Below are 19,816 nucleotides of genomic sequence, written 5' to 3' on the forward strand. Positions count from 1 at the left end.
TTTCTCCTCCTCCTGTGCAACTGCTGATTTCATACACTCACCAAACATGTGTCTTTGTCCCCGTCCATCGAGCCGGCACACATCATGTGATCGGTCAGTTCTTCATCATAGACTCGCTGGCAGTCCCACTCATCAACGACATTAACCTGAGCTTTCTGCAGCAGATTGGATATCATACCTGTGTGGGATAAACAACAGACATCATAATTCAAAAGCAGTCCATAATTATGTCCAGAAGAAAAGTGTGTGTTCGTCAAGGAATAAAGAAACGAAAATATCATCATTATACGAGTATCACATTGCAACGGTTAAACATCTTCATTTGTGTTCGACTGAAGAAACAAACACACCTACATCTCTGATGCCCTGGGGTTGATAAACATAAACATTTAGTTTTTGGGTGAAAAGTGCATCTGTCCATCATAAAAGTGCATCTGTCCATCATAAAAGTGCATCTGTCCATCATAAAAGTGCATCTGTCCATCATAAAAGTGCATCTGTCCATCATAAAAGCGCATCTGTCCATCATAAAAGTGCATCTGTCCATCATAAAAGTGCATCTGTCCATCATAAAAAGTGCATCTGTCCATCATAAAAATGCATCTATCATCATAAAAGTGCATCCATCTATCATAAAAGTGCATCCGTCCATCATAAAAGCGCATCTGTCCATCATAAAAGCGCATCTATCCATCATAAAAGTGAATCTATCCATCATAAAAGTGAATCTATCCATCATAAAAGTGCATCTATCCATCATAAAAGTGAATCTATCCATCACAAAAGTGCATCTATCCATCATAAAAATGCATCTGTCCATCATAAAAGGCATCTGTCCATCATAAAAGTGCATCTGTCCATCATAAAAGTGCATCTATCCATCATAAAAGTGCATCCATCTATCATAAAAGTGCATCTGTCCATCATAAAAGTGCATCTGTCCATCATAAAAGTGCATCTATCTATCATAAAAGTGCATCCATCTATCATAAAAGTGCATCTGTCCATCATAAAAGTGCATCCATCTATCATAAAAGTGCATCTGTCCATCATAAAAGTGCATCTGTCCATCATAAAAGTGCATCTGTCCATCATAAAAGTGCATCCATCTATCATAAAAGTGAATCTATCCATCATAAAAGTTCATCTGTCCATCATAAAAGTGCATCTGTCCATCATAAAAGTGCATCTATCTATCATAAAAGTGCATCCATCTATCATAAAAGTGCATCTGTCCATCATAAAAGTGCATCCATCTATCATAAAAGTGCATCCATCTATCATAAAAGTGCATCTGTCCATCATAAAAGTGCATCTGTCCATCATAAAAGTGCATCTGTCCATCATAAAAGTGCATCTGTCCATCATAAAAGTGCATCTGTCCATCATAAAAGTGCATCTGTCCATCATAAAAGTGCATCTATCTATCATAAAAGTGCATCCATCTATCATAAAAGTGCATCTGTCCATCATAAAAGTGCATCCATCTATCATAAAAGTGCATCCATCTATCATAAAAGTGCATCTGTCCATCATAAAAGTGCATCTGTCCATCATAAAAGTGCATCTATTCATCATAAAAGTGCATCTGTCCATCATAAAAGTGCATCTGTCCATCATAAAAGTGCATCCATCTATCATAAAAGTGCATCTGTCCATCATAAAAGTGCATCTGTCCATCATAAAAGTGCATCTGTCCATCATAAAAGTGCATCTGTCCATCATAAAAGTGCATCTGTCCATCATAAAAGTGCATCTATTCATCATAAAAGTGCATCTGTCCATCATAAAAGTGCATCTGTCCATCATAAAAGTGCATCCATCTATCATAAAAGTGCATCTGTCCATCATAAAAGTGCATCCATCTATCATAAAAGTGAATCCATCCATCATAAAAGTGCATCTGTCCATCATAAAAGTGCATCTGTCCATCATAAAAGTGCATCTGTCCATCATAAAAGTGCATCTATCCATCATAAAAGTGCATCTGTCTATCATAAAAGTGCATCTGTCCATCATAAAAGTGCATCTGTCCATCATAAAAGTGCATCTATCTATCATAAAAGTGCATCCATCTATCATAAAAGTGCATCTGTCTATCATAAAAGTGCATCTGTCCATCATAAAAGTACATCTGTCCATCATAAAAGTGCATCTGTCCATCATAAAAGTGCATCTATCCATCATAAAAGTGCATCCGTCCATCATAAAAGTGCATCTGTCCATCATAAAAGTGCATCTATCCATCATAAAAGTGAATCTATCCATCATAAAAGTGCATCCGTCCATCATAAAAGTGCATCCATCCATCATAAAAGTGCATCTATCCATCATAAAAGTGAATCTATCCATCATAAAAGTGCTTTTATCCATCATAAAAGTGATAAACATAAACATTTAGTTTTTGGGTGAACTATCCACACCAAATCAAACACTACTAGACCAACCCCAAACTCACCGTCCTCCTTCACAGCGCCCCATCCAATGATGTAGCACTCCATAGTTTTGATGAAGCTGTGCCAGGGCGAAGGCAAACACACAGTCTGGATGGTGTAGGACTTGGGGGCGGGGATGGAGAGCTCCACCAAGGCCAGGTCAAAGGCCATGGTGCTGCTATTGAAAGCAGGATGAGGGAGGATCCTCAGCACGGGAATGACCAGAGCACCCACTCCAGACCAAATGACCGACCCGAGGCTTACCGTCCAGCTGGCAGCGTCCAGCTCACTATTAACCAAAACACAAAATAATGATTCAATCCTTCCCGTGAGACTAGAGCATGCTGGGAAGTGAGTGGAGCAGTACCCTCTGAAGCAGTGGGCGGCGGTCAGGAGCCATTTGCAGTGGATGAGCGTGGCTCCGCAGCGGTGAGAGCGCTGATACTGCAGACTGCCCACCCACGGCCATTCCCCTCTGCGGGCGGAGACGCCGCCGATTATCCTCTCCTGGCCCACGGCTGGACGACTCCCACAGTCTGCAGAGTAAACAAGGGACTACTTTAATGGCCCTAAAATGGACTCCAGCGTGTTGGATCATTCGAATATTGCACTTTAATAATTATTTAATCAAGATCATCCTCAATAAACCCGTCTCCAGCATGTTGCCTCCGGTCCCTCGAATATTCCCATCTATTATGACCTCTGAGCTGTAAAGCTGCCAGAATAATAATAATAATAATACACACATATTAGCCTGGCGTGGCCATACTCAATTCTAGTCAGAATATGAGTCTGATCTGCTCCATTGAGCTTTGATTATGGGGCGTGTTTCAACCGAGCCAGGAAAGACCTCAATTGGATAGACCCACAACCAATCAGAGCAACGGAGCGACGCGTAACGTTAGTTGTCAAATGTCAACAGAACTCAACTGCACTGTTGCCAAGTCCGTGTTTTTCTCCATGTCCGCGGGTTGAAGCGACCCCAATTATGTGATTATATAAACCCAGGAATGCGAATTTTAGCAGGCAACCTTGCCAAAATAACATATTTTGCCAACCAAACGTTTTGAGTAGCAATTGTGCGCGACATTGCAAAAACACTTGGAAACCCTGTCTGCACGCACGCTGGATTAAGTAACGTTACAAGAAAAATATGAGTGTAAACGATCTTTGCCAGTAATAAAATAATTTAAGGATACACAGAGTACTTACCAACACGATCATCGTTTCTGAGAGAAATAGTGAAGGTGAACGCATATACGAACAAGTTCTCCGTTTAGGATTAGAGCAAATTCAACCCAAGAGCCTTCGATGACGTGGATGATTACGCTACTGTTGATCATCTGTCCATCATCGTCTAAAGCCCGCCCTGATGATTTCATTGGTCCGAACAGTTTCTGTTCGGGCATAATTCCTCCTCTATGGAGCGAGTCCAGACCGAATGACGCTACAATGAGCATTTACTTCTTTTAAAAATGCGGGTAATGGTGCGTTCACACCGGACGCGATTCGCGCGAGTGATTTACATGTTAAGTCAATGCAGAGACGCGAAATGGCATTCTGCGGCGCGATTCGCGCGTTTGAGGTGGCGCGAAGGACGCGAATTGAGCGTTTTGAACGTGCGATTCGCGCAAATCGCTCAAGTTGAAAAATCTGAACTTTGGCGGATATTTCGCGCCGCGTTAACCAATCAGGAGCTTGCTCTAGTAGTGACAACAATGAGGAGAAAATCTGTATATTAATATCTGGTTCAGACAATATGATTATCACTGTGATAACATTAAATGACATGAAACACAACCCAGTCTCTTTTTGTTAAATGCAAGTTTATGTTTGATCGATAATACAAAGGTATAAAAGGTATAATAAGCTCTACATGAAATAAAGCAAACAATTCAGTCAAACATTCAAAGTCAGTGCTAGTTGGCTAACGTTACAACTGCAACGTACAGTTATAGCCTAAAAATATAAAGTATTGAAACTTCTCTTTGCCCTCAGCCTAAACGATTTGCCAGGGAACAAATTATAGATCCATGAGAGCAAAGATCGGCCGTTACAAGACGAATTATAGCTCGAGACAAACCACAGAGACATCAGAGCCAGCGGCAGAAGAACTAGCTGAGGAAAGGCTGATCTCACCGGGTTAATGAGCGCCGCTGATCCACTGGAGCTCACAACTCCCAAAACACCACATCACATGTTCAAATAGGCACTCTTTATATAAATAAACCACTGATTTGAGCTTTAAACAACTACATTATCGACTGAAAAAGTCTTAAAAACTACGTTTTGTCACACATTAACAGTAGATTTTAACAAAAAAAGATGTGTAAACACAGCCCATGTCAGCCATTTCTCAACGAGACGAGCCGCTGGCAGAAGCCCCGCCCATGAGGCGAACTCACGTCTGTTGTGCAGTGAATGTCGCGCACGATTCGCGCGAATTTCACGCGCGATTGAAGCGAGTAAACTCAAAATGTTCAAGCGTCCACCTTCGCGCGATAAGCGCGAATCGCGTCCGGTGTGAACGCCACATAAGGAAGCGGGTCGGCTACAATTTATTCTTTTGTTTTTTTTGCGGTCCGAGTTGTGGGTTAGTTGAAAACGTCAGTCGGGTGCGGGTTGTTTATACATTGACTGGTGCAAACCAAAGGGATAGTTGTAGAGCAGGGGTGTTCCTGCAGAGCTCAGTTCCGACACACAGGGTATTTGATTAGGTTTGGAGCTAAATTGTCCGGGATCGGGATCTCCAGGATTGGGCAGCCCTGCTGTAGAGATGATTAGAGATTTACTCACCACAGTTTCTCTCATCCGCCTCATTGGGGCAGTCGATGACTCGGTCACACTCTGGGTTTATCTTGCTGATGCACTGGTCTCCGCCACAGTTATAATTCCCACTGCAGTTCCCAGGGGCAGGATTATTCTCAACACTGGCAGGCTCAGAGGATTGGTTCATGGTTTTAACCAGGTGAGCCTCAGTGGTTGGGACACTAGGGACAGTGGGGGCGACTGGGATTGTTGGTGCAGTATTGGTGTAGCCCAGAATCCAGTTGCGGAGTTTGGTGACGCGGGAATATACTCCGGGCTTATTGATCTGTGCACATCCCACTCCCCAACTCACCACGCCCGCCAGGAAAAACCGCCCAGCCGCCACCTCACAAACCAGAGGACCTCCAGAGTCTCCCTAAAGGCCAAAAACCACAATTAAAGGATGAGTTCACTTTAAAAATGATAGTTTACTCACTCCATCTCATCCCAGATGTTCAGGTCAACAATCATCCAATATCCTTTTTATGTTTTAGAATAAATGTATCAAAGTATCCATAAAAACACAATTGTGTTGTATTTAACATAATTGAATGCATTTGAAATATAGAGATGGGTTCTGTTCTAATGTACACAAGTGTACCTAAAATAAAAAGAGTTTAATATACAGGTTTGTGGCTGTTAATTTCTTTTTAATTGCCCACTTGTAAACTTGTTCACTGTTCTTTTTAGGGCCCTACGAAATCCGTTTTATTTTTTCCCAAATTCCGTTTAATTTTTTGCTAATTCCTTTTTTTTTTTCGTTTACATTTTTGGGAAGTCAGTTTTTTTTTTTACCCTAAACTGTTACTTTAGTCATAAAAAGAGTGTGTTTTTAATGTTAATATAATAGAACATAAAACATAAAATAGGAATGACCTTACATTTATTGATCACATTTACTTTTCAGGACAAATACTGCAACATAACACTGCACTCGAAGCACTTCAAGACACTACTAGTGCTGTGAATTGATCATTTAAAAAAAACTAATTAATCACATTTTTTCTGTAATTAATCATGATTCATTGCAATTAAAAACATTGGAGTTTTTAATATTGTAATCATTTCAGTTACTCTCCAAATTAATTTAGAAACAACTTAAAGACAGCATATTTTAAATGGATGAGTTCACTTTAAAAATGATAGTTTCCTCACTCCATCTCATCCAAGATGTTCACGTGTTTCTTTCTTCAGTTTTTGAGGATCATTCCAGGATTTTTCTGCTCATAATGGACTTCAATGGGAACCAACGGCTGAAGGTCCAAATCACTGCAGTTTCAGAGGCTCTGACCAATCCCAGACGAGGAATAGAGTCTGATCTAGAGGAACCATCGCCACATTTACAACACACACACACACATTTATACACTTTAACCTCTAATGCTCATCTGGAGCTGCTCTGAGAGACACAACGGGTTGAGCAATCACGCCACATTTTTTGAGATTTCAGACTTGACTTGTAAATATTTTAAGTCTTTAATCCTTATCTATCGTAATGGAATAGCTTTATTTGAATGTTATAATATCTGCTTCACATGTACGTGATGTGACCAGATCGGACCCTTGTCATAGAGTTTGATTACAGATGTCCGTGTATTGCGTGTAAACTCTGAAATGTCATAAAAGTCCCATGAAACATGACAGGATGTTCTCACTTTTGTATTTATTACCATGTCAGATCGGCTAGACGCAAAGAATGTGTGGAAAACAATTAAAGACCGTCATTTTATTAGACATGGCATCCACAAAGGTTATGACATTACCTCTTTTGCATTGCCAGCCTGTTAAAACGGCAATCCACCTGTCACTCAAAGTGGCCACGCCCTTAATTATGCAGAACTTTAAGGCTTTATATAATGTAAACGAATGAGTTATAAATAAATTCCCCCCTCACAGTCGTCATGAAGGGCAACATTAGCCGTACAGACCAAAAGCACAGTTTGTCCCAGACTGTAAACATGTGTTCTTCTGCTGTAAAGTTGGCCATTTTAACCATAGATATCCATAATAAAGCCTAGCGGAGTCTCTAACGTCATCAGCGGCGGCCATCTTGTCACAGGCCAGCTTTCTGGCGGCCATCTTGTCACAGGCCAGCTTTCTGGCGGCCATCTTGTCACAGGCCAGCTTTCTGGCGGCCATCTTGTCACAGGCCAGCTTTCTGGCGGCCATCTTGTCACAGGCCAGCTTTCTGGCGGCCGTCTTGTCACAGACCAGCTTTCTGGCGGCCATCTTGTCACAGGCCAGCTTTCTGGCGGCCATCTTGTCACAGGCCAGCTTTCTAGCGGCCATCTTGTCACAGGCCAGCTTTCTGGCGGCCATCTTGTCACAGGCCAGCTTTCTGGCGGCTCCTGATGTAAGGCGAGTGATCTGAACACAAATACTCTTATCTCGCTGAAATCTGGACGCATTTACAAACGGTTTGGTTTCTTACAAACGTTATTAACGTGGCTATAATTATGGATGCTTGAACAAATTATGAATAACTATTCATAAGTATGCAGTGTCATAACTACATCTCTGACGTTTATAACAAACCAAACAGTTTGAAAATCGGTAGAAAATTTAGCAAGTTATGGTTATTTAAAAACACAATGTTACGAGTGAGCGAGCTGACTGAGACAAGATGGCCGCCAGGTGTAGACGTCGACCTCCATTGGTCAGCAGCGCGGACGAGACATCTAGCCTTTATTATGGATATCTATGATTTTAACATGAGCTCAATGAGATTCTGCTCCTTCTGGAGTCTGTTAACTCACTTCAGTATCGGCTTCAAGAGAAACTGGAGGAGGTGACCCTTGTTCAAAACATGAATAGAATCTAACCTTTAAATCTAGCACTACGTTTACTTTGATCAATCTTTTCGCAGATTTTCTCACTTAATGTGCGTCTACGAGAGAGAGATAGAAAGATGTTAATCCATTTATTGCTTAAAGCGCATATTTTAACGTATCGCAATCAGCATGCGTAGTTTTCTATTGACTAGAAACAACTAGAAACGTTCAGAGGTTTGATTATTTTCTGATAATGTCTGTCATCAAAAACAACAAATATGACTGGCGCCATCTTGTGTCCACTCAGCGACTGTGTTGAAAATGACTACTTGTCTTTTGTTTTATATTTTACATTATAATGGATCATAACGGGCTGGATGTTAGGATTTTAGTTACATACAAAACAGATGATAGAATGGTCATATATTCGGTCTAAATAAAATTTTAAAAAAGGATTTTTGAATATGAGGTTTTTTCTCCGTAAGACATGAAATGACTTTTCGACTCATGACAAAAAATGTGAACATCTCTGGGTCACGTGATGTAGGTGGAAGTACCGCCCCAAGCGAACATGTGAAAACTAATACAAACGCCCTCTTCAACATCGTTGTTTAACCTTTTTCTGCTAAAGGATGTGTGTATTAGTCTTCACACGAGCGCTTGGGGCGGCACTTCCGCCTACATCACATGACCTTTCTGGCGTGATTGCTCAACCCGTGGTGTGTCTCAGAGCAGCTCCAGATGAGCATTAGAGGTTAAAGTGTATAAACGTGTGTGTGTGTTGTAAATGTGGCGATGGTTCCTCTAGATCAGACTCTATTCCTCGTCTGGGATTGGTCAGAGCCTCTGAAACTGCAGTGATTTGGACCTTCAGCCGTTGGTTCCCATTGAAGTCCATTATGAGCAGAAAAATCCTGGAATGATCCTCAAAAAACTGAAGAAAGAAACACGTGAACATCTGGGATGAGATGGAGTGAGGAAACTATCATTTTTAAAGTGAACTAATCCTTTAAAACAGCAAATTGTGAAACTGGGCATCAGCTCTCAAAGCACATTCTCTCAAGTTCGTCCTTATGTTTCCCTTAAACCAAAGGGTGTTGCAGAAAAAAACCCTTAAGTGAAACGTCATAAACACTTAGAATTCCCCTTAAATGCTGTTTTTTCACTTAAGTAATCCCTTAAAAAGCGTTAAGTGTTGCATAAAACCCCTTAAAGTGTAACTTAAGGTTTGGAAATCGTAACCTCGTAACACGGACAAAAATAAGACGACATGGCTGAATTTATGAACCAGCTGAAGATCATTATGTGCCAAGAAGAGTTTTTAGGGATAGGAAGAACCCTTTGGACCATCTTAGCGATGAAAAATTGTTGCAAAAATACAGATTTGACCATCACACATCGCAACCACTGACACTGAACACTTGCAGTCATACGTACATTTCTGAACGAGATGAAGAAAAACTTACATAGTTAAAGTTATAACAAGTCATTAATGTCTTATATGTTTCATATAATAGAACCAAAGCTATAGATTGTGAATTTAAACATGTCTGGTTTACCAGCGGCAGAAGTCAGGAGTACTAGCCGAGGTGAGGCTGTTCAAGGCGGGATCTCACAACATCTTTAAACAGGCGCTATCTTTACAAATAAACCACCAATTTGAGCTTTAAACCACTACATTCTCGACTGAACAACTCTTAAAACTACATTTCGTGACACAATAACAGTATTTTTAAATTTCGCGGCCGCACAAAACCACTATGAAAAGCGCAAAAGGACGCGCGTCAATTTCTCTTCAAGCGATTTGCTTTATACTCGTGTCCATCTCGCTTTGGACGCGCGAATGCATTCAAAGTTCAAGCGTCAAACTAGACGTGAATTTGACGCTCTATTCACGTTTGGTGTGAACGCAGCATTAGTGTTACTATGGTAACAAGACTTTTATAAACGTGAATCCAGGATTGCTGTCGTGAAACACTTCAATGTTTCCCTAAGAGAACCGTTTAAGAGATTATATGCAACACCCTTAAGTTATTCTCTTAGGTAAGGGGAAATCGCCCCTTAAGTTCAGACTTGAGGGAAAAACTGAAGGTGCTTTATGCAAACAGGCATTATTGCTGAAACCTTACCTGACATGAGTCCACCTTCCCTTGGAGAAAACCAGCACACATCATATTTTGTGTGAGCGCACCTCTGTATACAGATGACTTGTTGCAGACTTTCGAGTCAATGATCTTCACGATTGCCTTCTGTAATGTAGAGGGGACATCACCTGCTCAGGCACAAAGAGGAGAAGTCTTAAAAAGAGGCGTCAGATCTTTGACTTTTGCCAAAAAGGATCTCATTATGATCAAAAAAACCCTTTTCCACCAGCATGAACCGCTCAGTGTTAATTTAGTTTTAGTCATATTTTAGTCGCCTGAATTGTTTTTAGTTTAAGTCTAGTTTTAGTCGACTAAAATCTAATGAGTTTAGTTCAATTGTAATACATTAAGCATTTAAGCGTCACATAACCGACTGTCACTCGAATCAATCATTTTGTTGTTGACATTAAAGGTCCCGTTCTTCGTGTTTTTTTGAAGCTTTGAGTGTGTTTACAGTGTGCAATATAACATGTGTTCATGTTTCGCGTGTAAAAAAACACAGTATTTTTCACACAATGTACTTATCTGTGTACCGCTGTTTTCACTGTCCTAAAAACGGCTGGTGATTTCCTCTTTCTATGAAGTCCCTCCTTCAGAAATACGTAACGAGTTCTGATTGTGCAAGCGCTTACCGTGTTGTAATTCGACCGCAGCTTTAGCGCACGTGCCAGCAGTTCCTGTGTTGTGATTCGACAGCAGCTTAGCGCATGTTGGAAAGGTCACGCCTCTTAACGGAGAGATGTATGCGTTCAATAATCTCTACAGCGTCCCTGGGAAAGCCAAACAAAGGTGATTTGACTCCTGGATGAAAATAACAGCGTCTCGACGACATGGCGATAAACACACTCAACGCAACAGTTCCTTTTCTCCACGCGACACGTCCGCTTCTCCACGTGGGACAGCAACAAGACCGCGCCCCCTTTTTCGCGTTTCTTTGTGGGCGGAGGTTAGTCTGTTCTACTGACGTAATTAAAGAAGGAAGTACCAGGATGTAGTTCAAGCCAGCCGTTCGCTGTAGGCTTTGAAAGGGAACTTCTGTTAAATAAAATATCTCGCTTGGCATTGAACTTTGAGCTTTATAATTTTACAGGTATTATTTATGCTCTAACAGCAACATTACACACTAACTAAAGTTTGAACAATGGGATCATGCGGAATGGGACCTTTAAAAATACACGAAAGAGCTCAATTCACTTTTTTAAAAACATCCATATAGTTTTATAACTTTGTATTTCTGTTTTAGTCAGTAGGCCATATCAGGTCAGGTTAAGTTAAAGCTTTTAATTTCAAGTAATGAAGATTTTTTTTTAATGGTTTTAGTGAACTATTATAACCCTGATACTTTATTGAATATGTGTCTAATACTGCTCTTTCCTCCTGACTATGAATTAAATGGGAATTAAATTAAATACAGTTTATCGTGTAAGCAAAAACGAATATATAATGCGCGACTTTTAATGATAAACAATCTGAAATACACCAGGACTCTTATTTTGAAATGTCTGCTCCTCTATTGCAGTTGCAGGAGCTCATTCAAGTTCAGGAGATCAAATATGCATCATTACAACCGTCTAAAACACATTACTATATAAACATTGTAAAGTAAACATTCATCAGCATTAGTTCATAAACAATTGTGTGTCATAAATGTGAGTTATTGATTGATTGATTGATTGATTGACACTTCTCCTGGTTCAGAGCTGGTGCTTTGGGAACCGGTTTGAGACTAGGCTCTGGTTGGAGGAGCATCTGAAGTGACCAATCACAGAGTTAAACTCAAGCTAAACAAACGTTCAACTCACTGGAGTACTGGTTAAGAGCGCCCCATCCAGAGACGATGCAGTTCTGCCCAGGGCTGAAAATGTGAGAGGATGATGGGATGCACACTGGCTGAACATAAGGGCTAAAGGTCAAGGGCGTTTCCAGCTCCAGGACGGTCACATCACTGTCAGTGGTCATGGGATCATAAACCGGAGACACAACCAGGGACTTGATCTTCACTATAGTGGCTTCTCCCTCCTCTCCACTGACGTGATTGGCTCCCACAAGAGCCGTCCAATCATCTGGGTTGTTTTCTCTTTGGTATACAAGGAAGATACATTCAGTTACACGTTAGCATCTAGTGCAGGACTGAAGATATGACAGATCTGCTTCCTCACATTTCAAAACAATGGGCGGCACTGACGAGCCAGTGGTTGTTGACGATGGAGGCCCCGCAGGTGTGGCGGCCCCGGAGCCGGAGGCTGACCTGCCACGGCATCTCCCCATGACGAGCACTCTCACCGCCCACAACACGGCTCGCCATCACAGGACGCGACCCACAGGCTGGAGGAGGAACAGCGGTTCATAATCAGAGAAATATGGCATTTTCATTGCTTATTCAAAACAAAGGCGTAGCTTGATGATGCCTTATGATAGTCTTGACTCTTCACCTCTACAGATTTATTTACGTTACTGTGGTATGAAGCTGGATGGGGCTGAAACAATCAACAAAATATATGTGCATCTGTCCATTATAAAAGTGCATCTGTCCATCATAAAAGTGCATCTGTCCATTATAAAAGTGCATCTGTCCATCATAAAAGTGCATCTGTCCATCATAAAAGTGCATCTGTCCATTATAAAAGTGCATCTGTCCATTATAAAAGCGCATCTATTCATCATAAAAGTGCATTTGTCCATTATAAAAGCGCATCTATTCATCATAAAAGTGCATTTGTCCATTATAAAAGTGCATCTGTCCATCATAAAAGTGCATCTGTCCATCATAAAAGCGCATCTATTCATCATAAAAGTGCATCTATTCATCATAAAAGTGCATCCATCCATCATAAAAGTGCATTCATCCATCATAAAAGTGCATTCATCCATCATAAAAGTGCATCTATCCATCATAAAAGTGCATCTATCCATCATAAAAGTGCATCTGTCCATCATAAAAGCGCATCTATTCATCATAAAAGTGCATTTGTCCATTATAAAAGTGCATCCATCCATCATAAAAGTGCATTCATCCATCATAAAAGTGCATTCATCCATCATAAAAGTGCATCTATCCATCTTAAAGGTGCATCTGTCCATCATAAAAGTGCATCTATCCATCATAAAAGTGCATCTATCCATCATAAAAGCGCATTCATCCATCATAATAGTGCATCTGTCCATCATAAAAGTGCATCTATCCATTATAAAAGTGCATCTGTCCATCATAAAAGTGCATCTATCCATCATAAAAGTGCATCTATCCATTATAAAAGTGCATCTGTCCATCATAAAAGTGCATCTATCCATCATAAAAGCGCAGTCATCCATCATAAAAGTGCATCTGTCCATCATAAAAGTGCATCTATCCATTATAAAAGTGCATCTGTCCATCATAAAAGTGCATCTATCCATCATAAAAGTGCATCTATCCATTATAAAAGTGCATCTGTCCATCATAAAAGTGCATTTGTCCATCATAAAAGAGCTTCTATTCATCATAAAAGTGCATCTATCCATCATAAAAGTGCATCCATCCATCATAAAAGAGCTTCTATTCATCATAAAAGTGCATCTATCCATCATAAAAGTGCATCCATCCATCATAAAAGAGCTTCTATTCATCATAAAAGTGCATCTGTCCATCATAAAAGTGCATCCATCCATCATAAAAGAGCTTCTATTCATCATAAAAGTGCATCTATCCATCATAAAGGTGCATCTATCCATCATAAAAGTGCATCTATCCATCATAAAAGTGCATCTATCTATCATAAAAGTGCATCTATCCATCATAAAGGTGCATCTATCCATCATAAAAGCGCATTCATCCATCATAATAGTGCATCTATCCATCATAAAAGTGCATCTATCCATCATAAAAGTGCATCTGTCCATCATAAAAGTGCATCTATCCATCATAAAAGTGCATCTGTCCATCATAAAAGTGCATCTATCCATCATAAAAGTGCATCTGTCCATCATAAAAGCGCATTCATCCATCATAATAGTGCATCTATCCATCATAAAAGTGCATCTATCCATCATAAAAGTGCATCTGTCCATCATAAAAGTGCATCTATCCATCATAAAAGTGCATCCATCCATCATAATAGTGCATCTGTCCATCATAAAAGTGCATCTATCCATCATAAAAGCGCATTCATCCATCATAATAGTGCATCTATCCATCATAAAAGTGCATCTATCCATCATAAAAGTGCATCTGTCCATCATAAAAGTGCATCTATCCATCATAAAAGCGCATTCATCCATCATAATAGTGCATCTATCCATCATAAAAGTGCATCTATCCATCATAAAAGTGCATCTGTCCATCATAATAGTGCATCTATCCATCATAAAAGTGCATCTATCCATCATAAAAGTGCATCTGTCCATCATAAAAGTGCATCTATCCATCATAAAAGTGCATCTATCCATCATAAAAGTGCATCTGTCCATCATAAAAGCGCATCTATCCATCATAAAAGTGCATTTATCCATCATAAAAGTGCATCTATCCATCATAAAAGCGCATCCATCCATCATAAAAGCGCATTCATCCATCATAAAAGTGCATCTGTCCATCATAAAAGTGCATCTGTCCATCATAAAAGTGCATCTATCCATCATAAAGGTGCATCTATCCATCATAAAAGTGCATCTATCCATCATAAAAGTGCATCTATCCATCATAAAAGCGCATTCATCCATCATAAAAGTGCATCTGTCCATCATAAAAGTGCATCTGTCCATCATAAAAGTGCATCTATCCATCATAAAAGTGCATCTGTCCATCATAAAAGTGCATCTGTCCATCATAAAGGTGCATCTATCCATCATAAAAGTGCATCTGTCATTCACTGTCATAATAAAGCTTGTAAGAGTCAGGGCATTATTAATATAACTCTGATTGTGTTCGTCTGAGAGAAGAATGTCACACACACCTCAGATGAGCTGAGGGAGAGGAAATCATGGGCTAATGTTCATTTTTGGGTGAACTATCCCTTTAAAACATTTAACTTTTTTATACTACTATGTCAAATGTAATCAATTATCTTTAGGCCAAAATGAGTTCTTAAACTTTCAAAAAGGAAACGAACAGCTGGTAAATGATAGCAAGATAGAGAGACTTACAGCAAAAGGCTTCATCTGAACCATCCACACAATCGGTAATAAAGTCGCATTCTGGATTTGGCTTCGTGACGCATTCGCTGTTGTCACAAGTAAACGTGTCCTCAGGACATTTACCTGCCGTAACAGAAAAAGACATCTGAGCACGCTTTCAATTAAAGGGTCAGTTCAGCCAAAAATGTAAATTGTGTCATTAATGACTGAGCCTCATGTGGTTGGACACCCGTCAGACCTCCGTTCATCTTCAGACACAAATGAAGATATTTTAGTGTAAATCTGATGCTCTGAAAGGCCTCCATTGGCTCAACTTTACACTCTCAAGACCCTTAAAAGACACTAAAGACTAAAGTTACAAAGTCCATCTCACTACAGCGGCTCTACAATAACTTTATGAAGGCGAGAATAGTTTCTGTGCGCAAAAAACCCTAAATAACGACTTATATAGTGATGACGATTTAAAAACACGGCCTCATGAAGCTTCGAAGCGTTATGAATCAGTGAGTCGATTCAGCGGTTCGGAGCGTTATGAATCAGTGAGTCGATTCAGCGGTTCAGAGCGTTATGAATCAGTGAGTCGATTCAGCAGTTCAGAGCGTTATGAATCAGTGAGTCGATTCAGCAGTTCAGAGCGTTATGAATCAGTGAGTCGATTCAGCAGTTCAGAGCGTTATGAATCAGTGAGTCGATTCAGCGGTTCAGAGCGTTATGAATCAGTGAGTCGATTCAGCGGTTCAGAGCGTTATGAATCAGTGAGTCGATTCAGCAGTTCAGAGCGTTATGAATCAGTGAGTCGATTCAGCAGTTTGGAGCGTTATGTAATGTAAATTCAATGAATGTAAAATAATGTAAATGTACTGAATGCCAATGGAGGCCTATCTGAAGCCTTTCTCAGCATCAGATTTACACTAAAATATCTTCATTTGTGTCTGAAGATGAACGGAGGTCTGACGGGTGTCCAACCACATGAGGCTCAGTCATTAATGACACAATTTACATTTTTGGGTGAACTAACCCTTTAACCTTGATATGATCAACAGTATAAGCACATTTGTCTTACTGATGTCATTGACAATCTCGTAGAAGGACTTCCCACTCGCCCCTGGAATAACAAAACAAAACAAATGGTTAAAATGACACTATTATTGGCTTATTGTCTTTATAGGATTCCGGCGTACCAAGAAGGATGATGCCACTGATCTCTCCGTATTCTGGGACAGCGATAGGCTTCCCGTTCAGCATGGCCTTAAATCCAGAGCGAAGCAGGTCTTGAACGAAGTTCTCCGTGTATCCCTGGACTTGAGAAACCCGGAAGACCAAACGAAGAGTGGTCAACACATTTGAGTTCATATTCCTGAAAGACATCGCAGACTCTTAATCAAATACCAAACATTTACGCAGACATAATATCCCACCTTGTTTCATACCTACCCATAAGCAACTATCTGGCAGTCAGTGAAGTGATTAGCCACAGCAGAGGCGGTGAAGATAGTCCTGATCTGAAAAAAAAAAACCAAGACAGCCGTGTTTCTTAAAGGAACACGCCACTATTTTTGAGTTAAACAGTTGAGCGTTTTCTCATCCATTCAGCCGATCTCCGGGTCTGCACTGTTAGCATAGCTTAGCATAGATCATTGAATCTGATTAGACCGTTAGCATCTCTCTTAATACGATCTTACGCAGCGGCTGAAAATAGTCCCAGCGCTCTCTGTGTGAGCCGGTCGTCCCGTTGGTTATGTTGACTGAAGTTAGCCTATTTTCAGCCGTGTTGGGCAAGTTCCTGAAAATTAGTAATTAGTAACAGTTACATCTACCAATTACTGTATATCAAAAGTAATTAGTAACTAGGGAAAGTAACTTTTAAGTTACTTTTATGTCTGTTTTTTAACCCTCAGAGCCCGACGGCGTCGCCCACGACGTCACACGGCACCTCCGATAAATATCTATATTATTTCATGAAACTTTTATCGATTTTCTTACTGTTTTTTTCCAGCAGAAAGCTAACGAGCTAGCCATCACGGGGGTGTCTTTGGTGTCTTTGTAGCCTTTACAGAAGGTTTTCTATCCAGCCTGGAACATGTGCATCTTTTTGGAGTTGTTCAGCAATAAATCAAAACGCTTACATCCAAGATATATCCACTTGATGTCCATAATTTATACATTTTCCGTCATTTTTACCGCTAGCGCGATGCTAGCTGCCATTTTGGATGAGGGTTTGACCAATGACAGGCTGATCCGTCATCCACGTTGGTGTGCGTCATTACGCATGAACCACAGCTCTGTTATTGTGGAGAGAGAGAGGCGCACGGCTAGTGTTGAGGAGAGAGAGAGAGAGAGAGACGCGCTGCAGTTTTGTGGAGAAAGTTTGAGGAAAAAGTTTGAGGAGAAAGTTTGAGGAGAAGTTCCTGATGTGAGCTGTTTTGAGGCTTGGCACCAGTAAATATCCAAAATCCAAAGAGGCCAAAAACGCCTGGACTTTTTTTGGAAAAATGTAAATAGTTTTGGTTCTCATGTTTATTCCTGAGTTCCAGGACTCCAAAGACTTGAACAAACTGTTTTCCAGAGGAAATATGCTTAGCTTTAATTTATTTGTGTGTGTTTTCAATAAATATTTGAGTGATTCAATTTCCGTTTTATGTTTCCTTTTGTCTTTATGGTCCCATAACTTATTTTACATTCAGGTGACATCAATGCAACACACATATACTGATAGTGCAACTTGTCTTGAAAAAAAAGAGGTGTGTCAATTGTCTGTGCACAACAGGGTTGATGTTTTACAAGCTTTTTTAGTAAATAAAACCAGGCGGAAAATTAATTGTAAAAATACCCTTAGGTCTTAAAGGGTTAAATGTAAATATGAACAATACTGAACAGTCAAACACAATGGGCCTCATTCATGAAACACGAGCAGAACGAATTTGTGTGTAAATCGTAGGCCTGTCGCAATAATCAATATAGATATCGCACAATATATGTATATTATAATTTTTTTTTTTGATTCAATATATCGTCCATTATGTGTACATGATAATGAATGTCACCAACATTTTACTCGATTTTACTGTCCTCCTGTATGTTTTCCGTGACGGAGGCGAACGTGGTTCTCGGGCAGGTCCTTCATACACAGAGCGGTTATCGTCAGGTGAAAAAAGCCGCCATTTTAGGCGTATTGGTTTTCCTGACAACTACTGACAGTTTGGAAGAATAAGCCCAAATGGACTCGATTTCAAAGCCGCAATCCCCTGTTCCGTCAACGCATAATGATGAGTGTTAACAAGCGAAAATGTTTATTTACTATTTATTAAATTTTTTTAAATTTATTTAGGATAATATATTTTTTACCCTTAATTTCCATGATCTAAAGAATTAAAAGGTTGTCGTTTGAAAGTGTATAGGTCTACTTGCATTACTATGCTGTTATATTAGGATTATATATTCAGTGGCATAAAATAGTCTTATAATGACAAAAATATCGTTTATCGCAATTATTTCTGGGACGATATATCGCGAAACAAAAAGTAGTTATCGTGACAGGCCTAGTAAATCATTCGTAAAGCCACTCTGACGTAAATTTTCGGATTCACGAAAATGTTCATTGGTACGAAAGAAATGCATCCCTACCACGTGTAAATGGTGCGTAAAACACTTGAGCGTTCGGTGTTCTCATTTAGGCAAACTGACGACATTTTGATTATGTACCATAATAATATTTAAAGAGTTGATTTGCCCCGTCTTTGTTTTTTTTTTACTGTTCAACGTTGGGTAATATGCAGCGCTCGTTACTGTCACTTTTTACCCGGCCGCCCAATCACAGTGGAGGAGGGGCGGGACAAAAACTACACCGACCAATCATCCCACTGGTACACCGACTGAACAACAATAAAGGAGAAGTAAATACTGCTTTTACTGCATTTTTATATTCAGTAATATTCTTCAAAATGAGATGCTAGTAACACATTACACACATGGATATTCTGTGTCATATTCATAGCAAAAAGTATCTCAGATGGAAAAACGCTCACTTGCAAAGCTCTCAAGCGCCACCAGCTGGCCGTTTTCAGAAGAGCACCAGGTGTTTTTTAGCTGGCACATGATGATTTAATATCTATTGCTAGGCATATGGCCAATCAGCATTTATGCAAAATACTGGAGCCAAACCTGAGAAAGAAGTCCAGAAGATTCCACAGCGTTCCTGCACACATCATTGGCAGTTGTAACTCATGGGCGGGGATTATGCTAATTATGAACGAGCGTGCACGCGCGTCCCATTTACGAATGTTTGGAATTCATTAATATACACACGTTTAACTACCGTATACGTGGTGTACGAAGTGTTCGTGAATCTGGAAGAGAGTTTTCGTAAAGGTCCATTTTACGCGCAAATTACTCAGAATTTGCTGAAATGAACATTTCATTAATGAGGCCCAATAAACATCATTTCAGGCGAAACTGGACAAGTGTAAATGCATCTGTTGTTTAAAACACATATGCAAGTTTTACTCCTGGCAAAAATAAACGTGTGAGCGTGTTATAGGCTATAAAT

General features: G+C 40.0%; 1 protein-coding gene across 1 annotated transcript in view; it reads right to left on the reverse strand.

The window, feature by feature from the left end:
- The window catches only part of tmprss9 (transmembrane serine protease 9), a 29,711-nt gene that overhangs the window by 5,432 nt on the left and 4,463 nt on the right, over positions 1-19,816 (reverse strand). The window contains exons 3-13 of the mRNA XM_079808052.1: positions 16,705-16,772; positions 16,452-16,627; positions 16,334-16,375; positions 15,280-15,393; positions 12,318-12,483; positions 11,961-12,235; positions 10,144-10,286; positions 5,232-5,619; positions 2,803-2,971; positions 2,459-2,724; positions 42-178 (exon numbers count right to left, since the gene is read on the reverse strand). Of these exons, the coding sequence (XP_079664178.1) occupies positions 42-178; positions 2,459-2,724; positions 2,803-2,971; positions 5,232-5,619; positions 10,144-10,286; positions 11,961-12,235; positions 12,318-12,483; positions 15,280-15,393; positions 16,334-16,375; positions 16,452-16,627; positions 16,705-16,772 (1,944 nt within the window). The remainder of the gene's footprint in view (positions 1-41; positions 179-2,458; positions 2,725-2,802; positions 2,972-5,231; positions 5,620-10,143; positions 10,287-11,960; positions 12,236-12,317; positions 12,484-15,279; positions 15,394-16,333; positions 16,376-16,451; positions 16,628-16,704; positions 16,773-19,816) is intronic.

This window comes from Gobio gobio (assembly GCF_949357685.1).
Source record: "Gobio gobio genome assembly, chromosome: 24".
NCBI lineage: Eukaryota > Metazoa > Chordata > Actinopteri > Cypriniformes > Gobionidae > Gobio > Gobio gobio.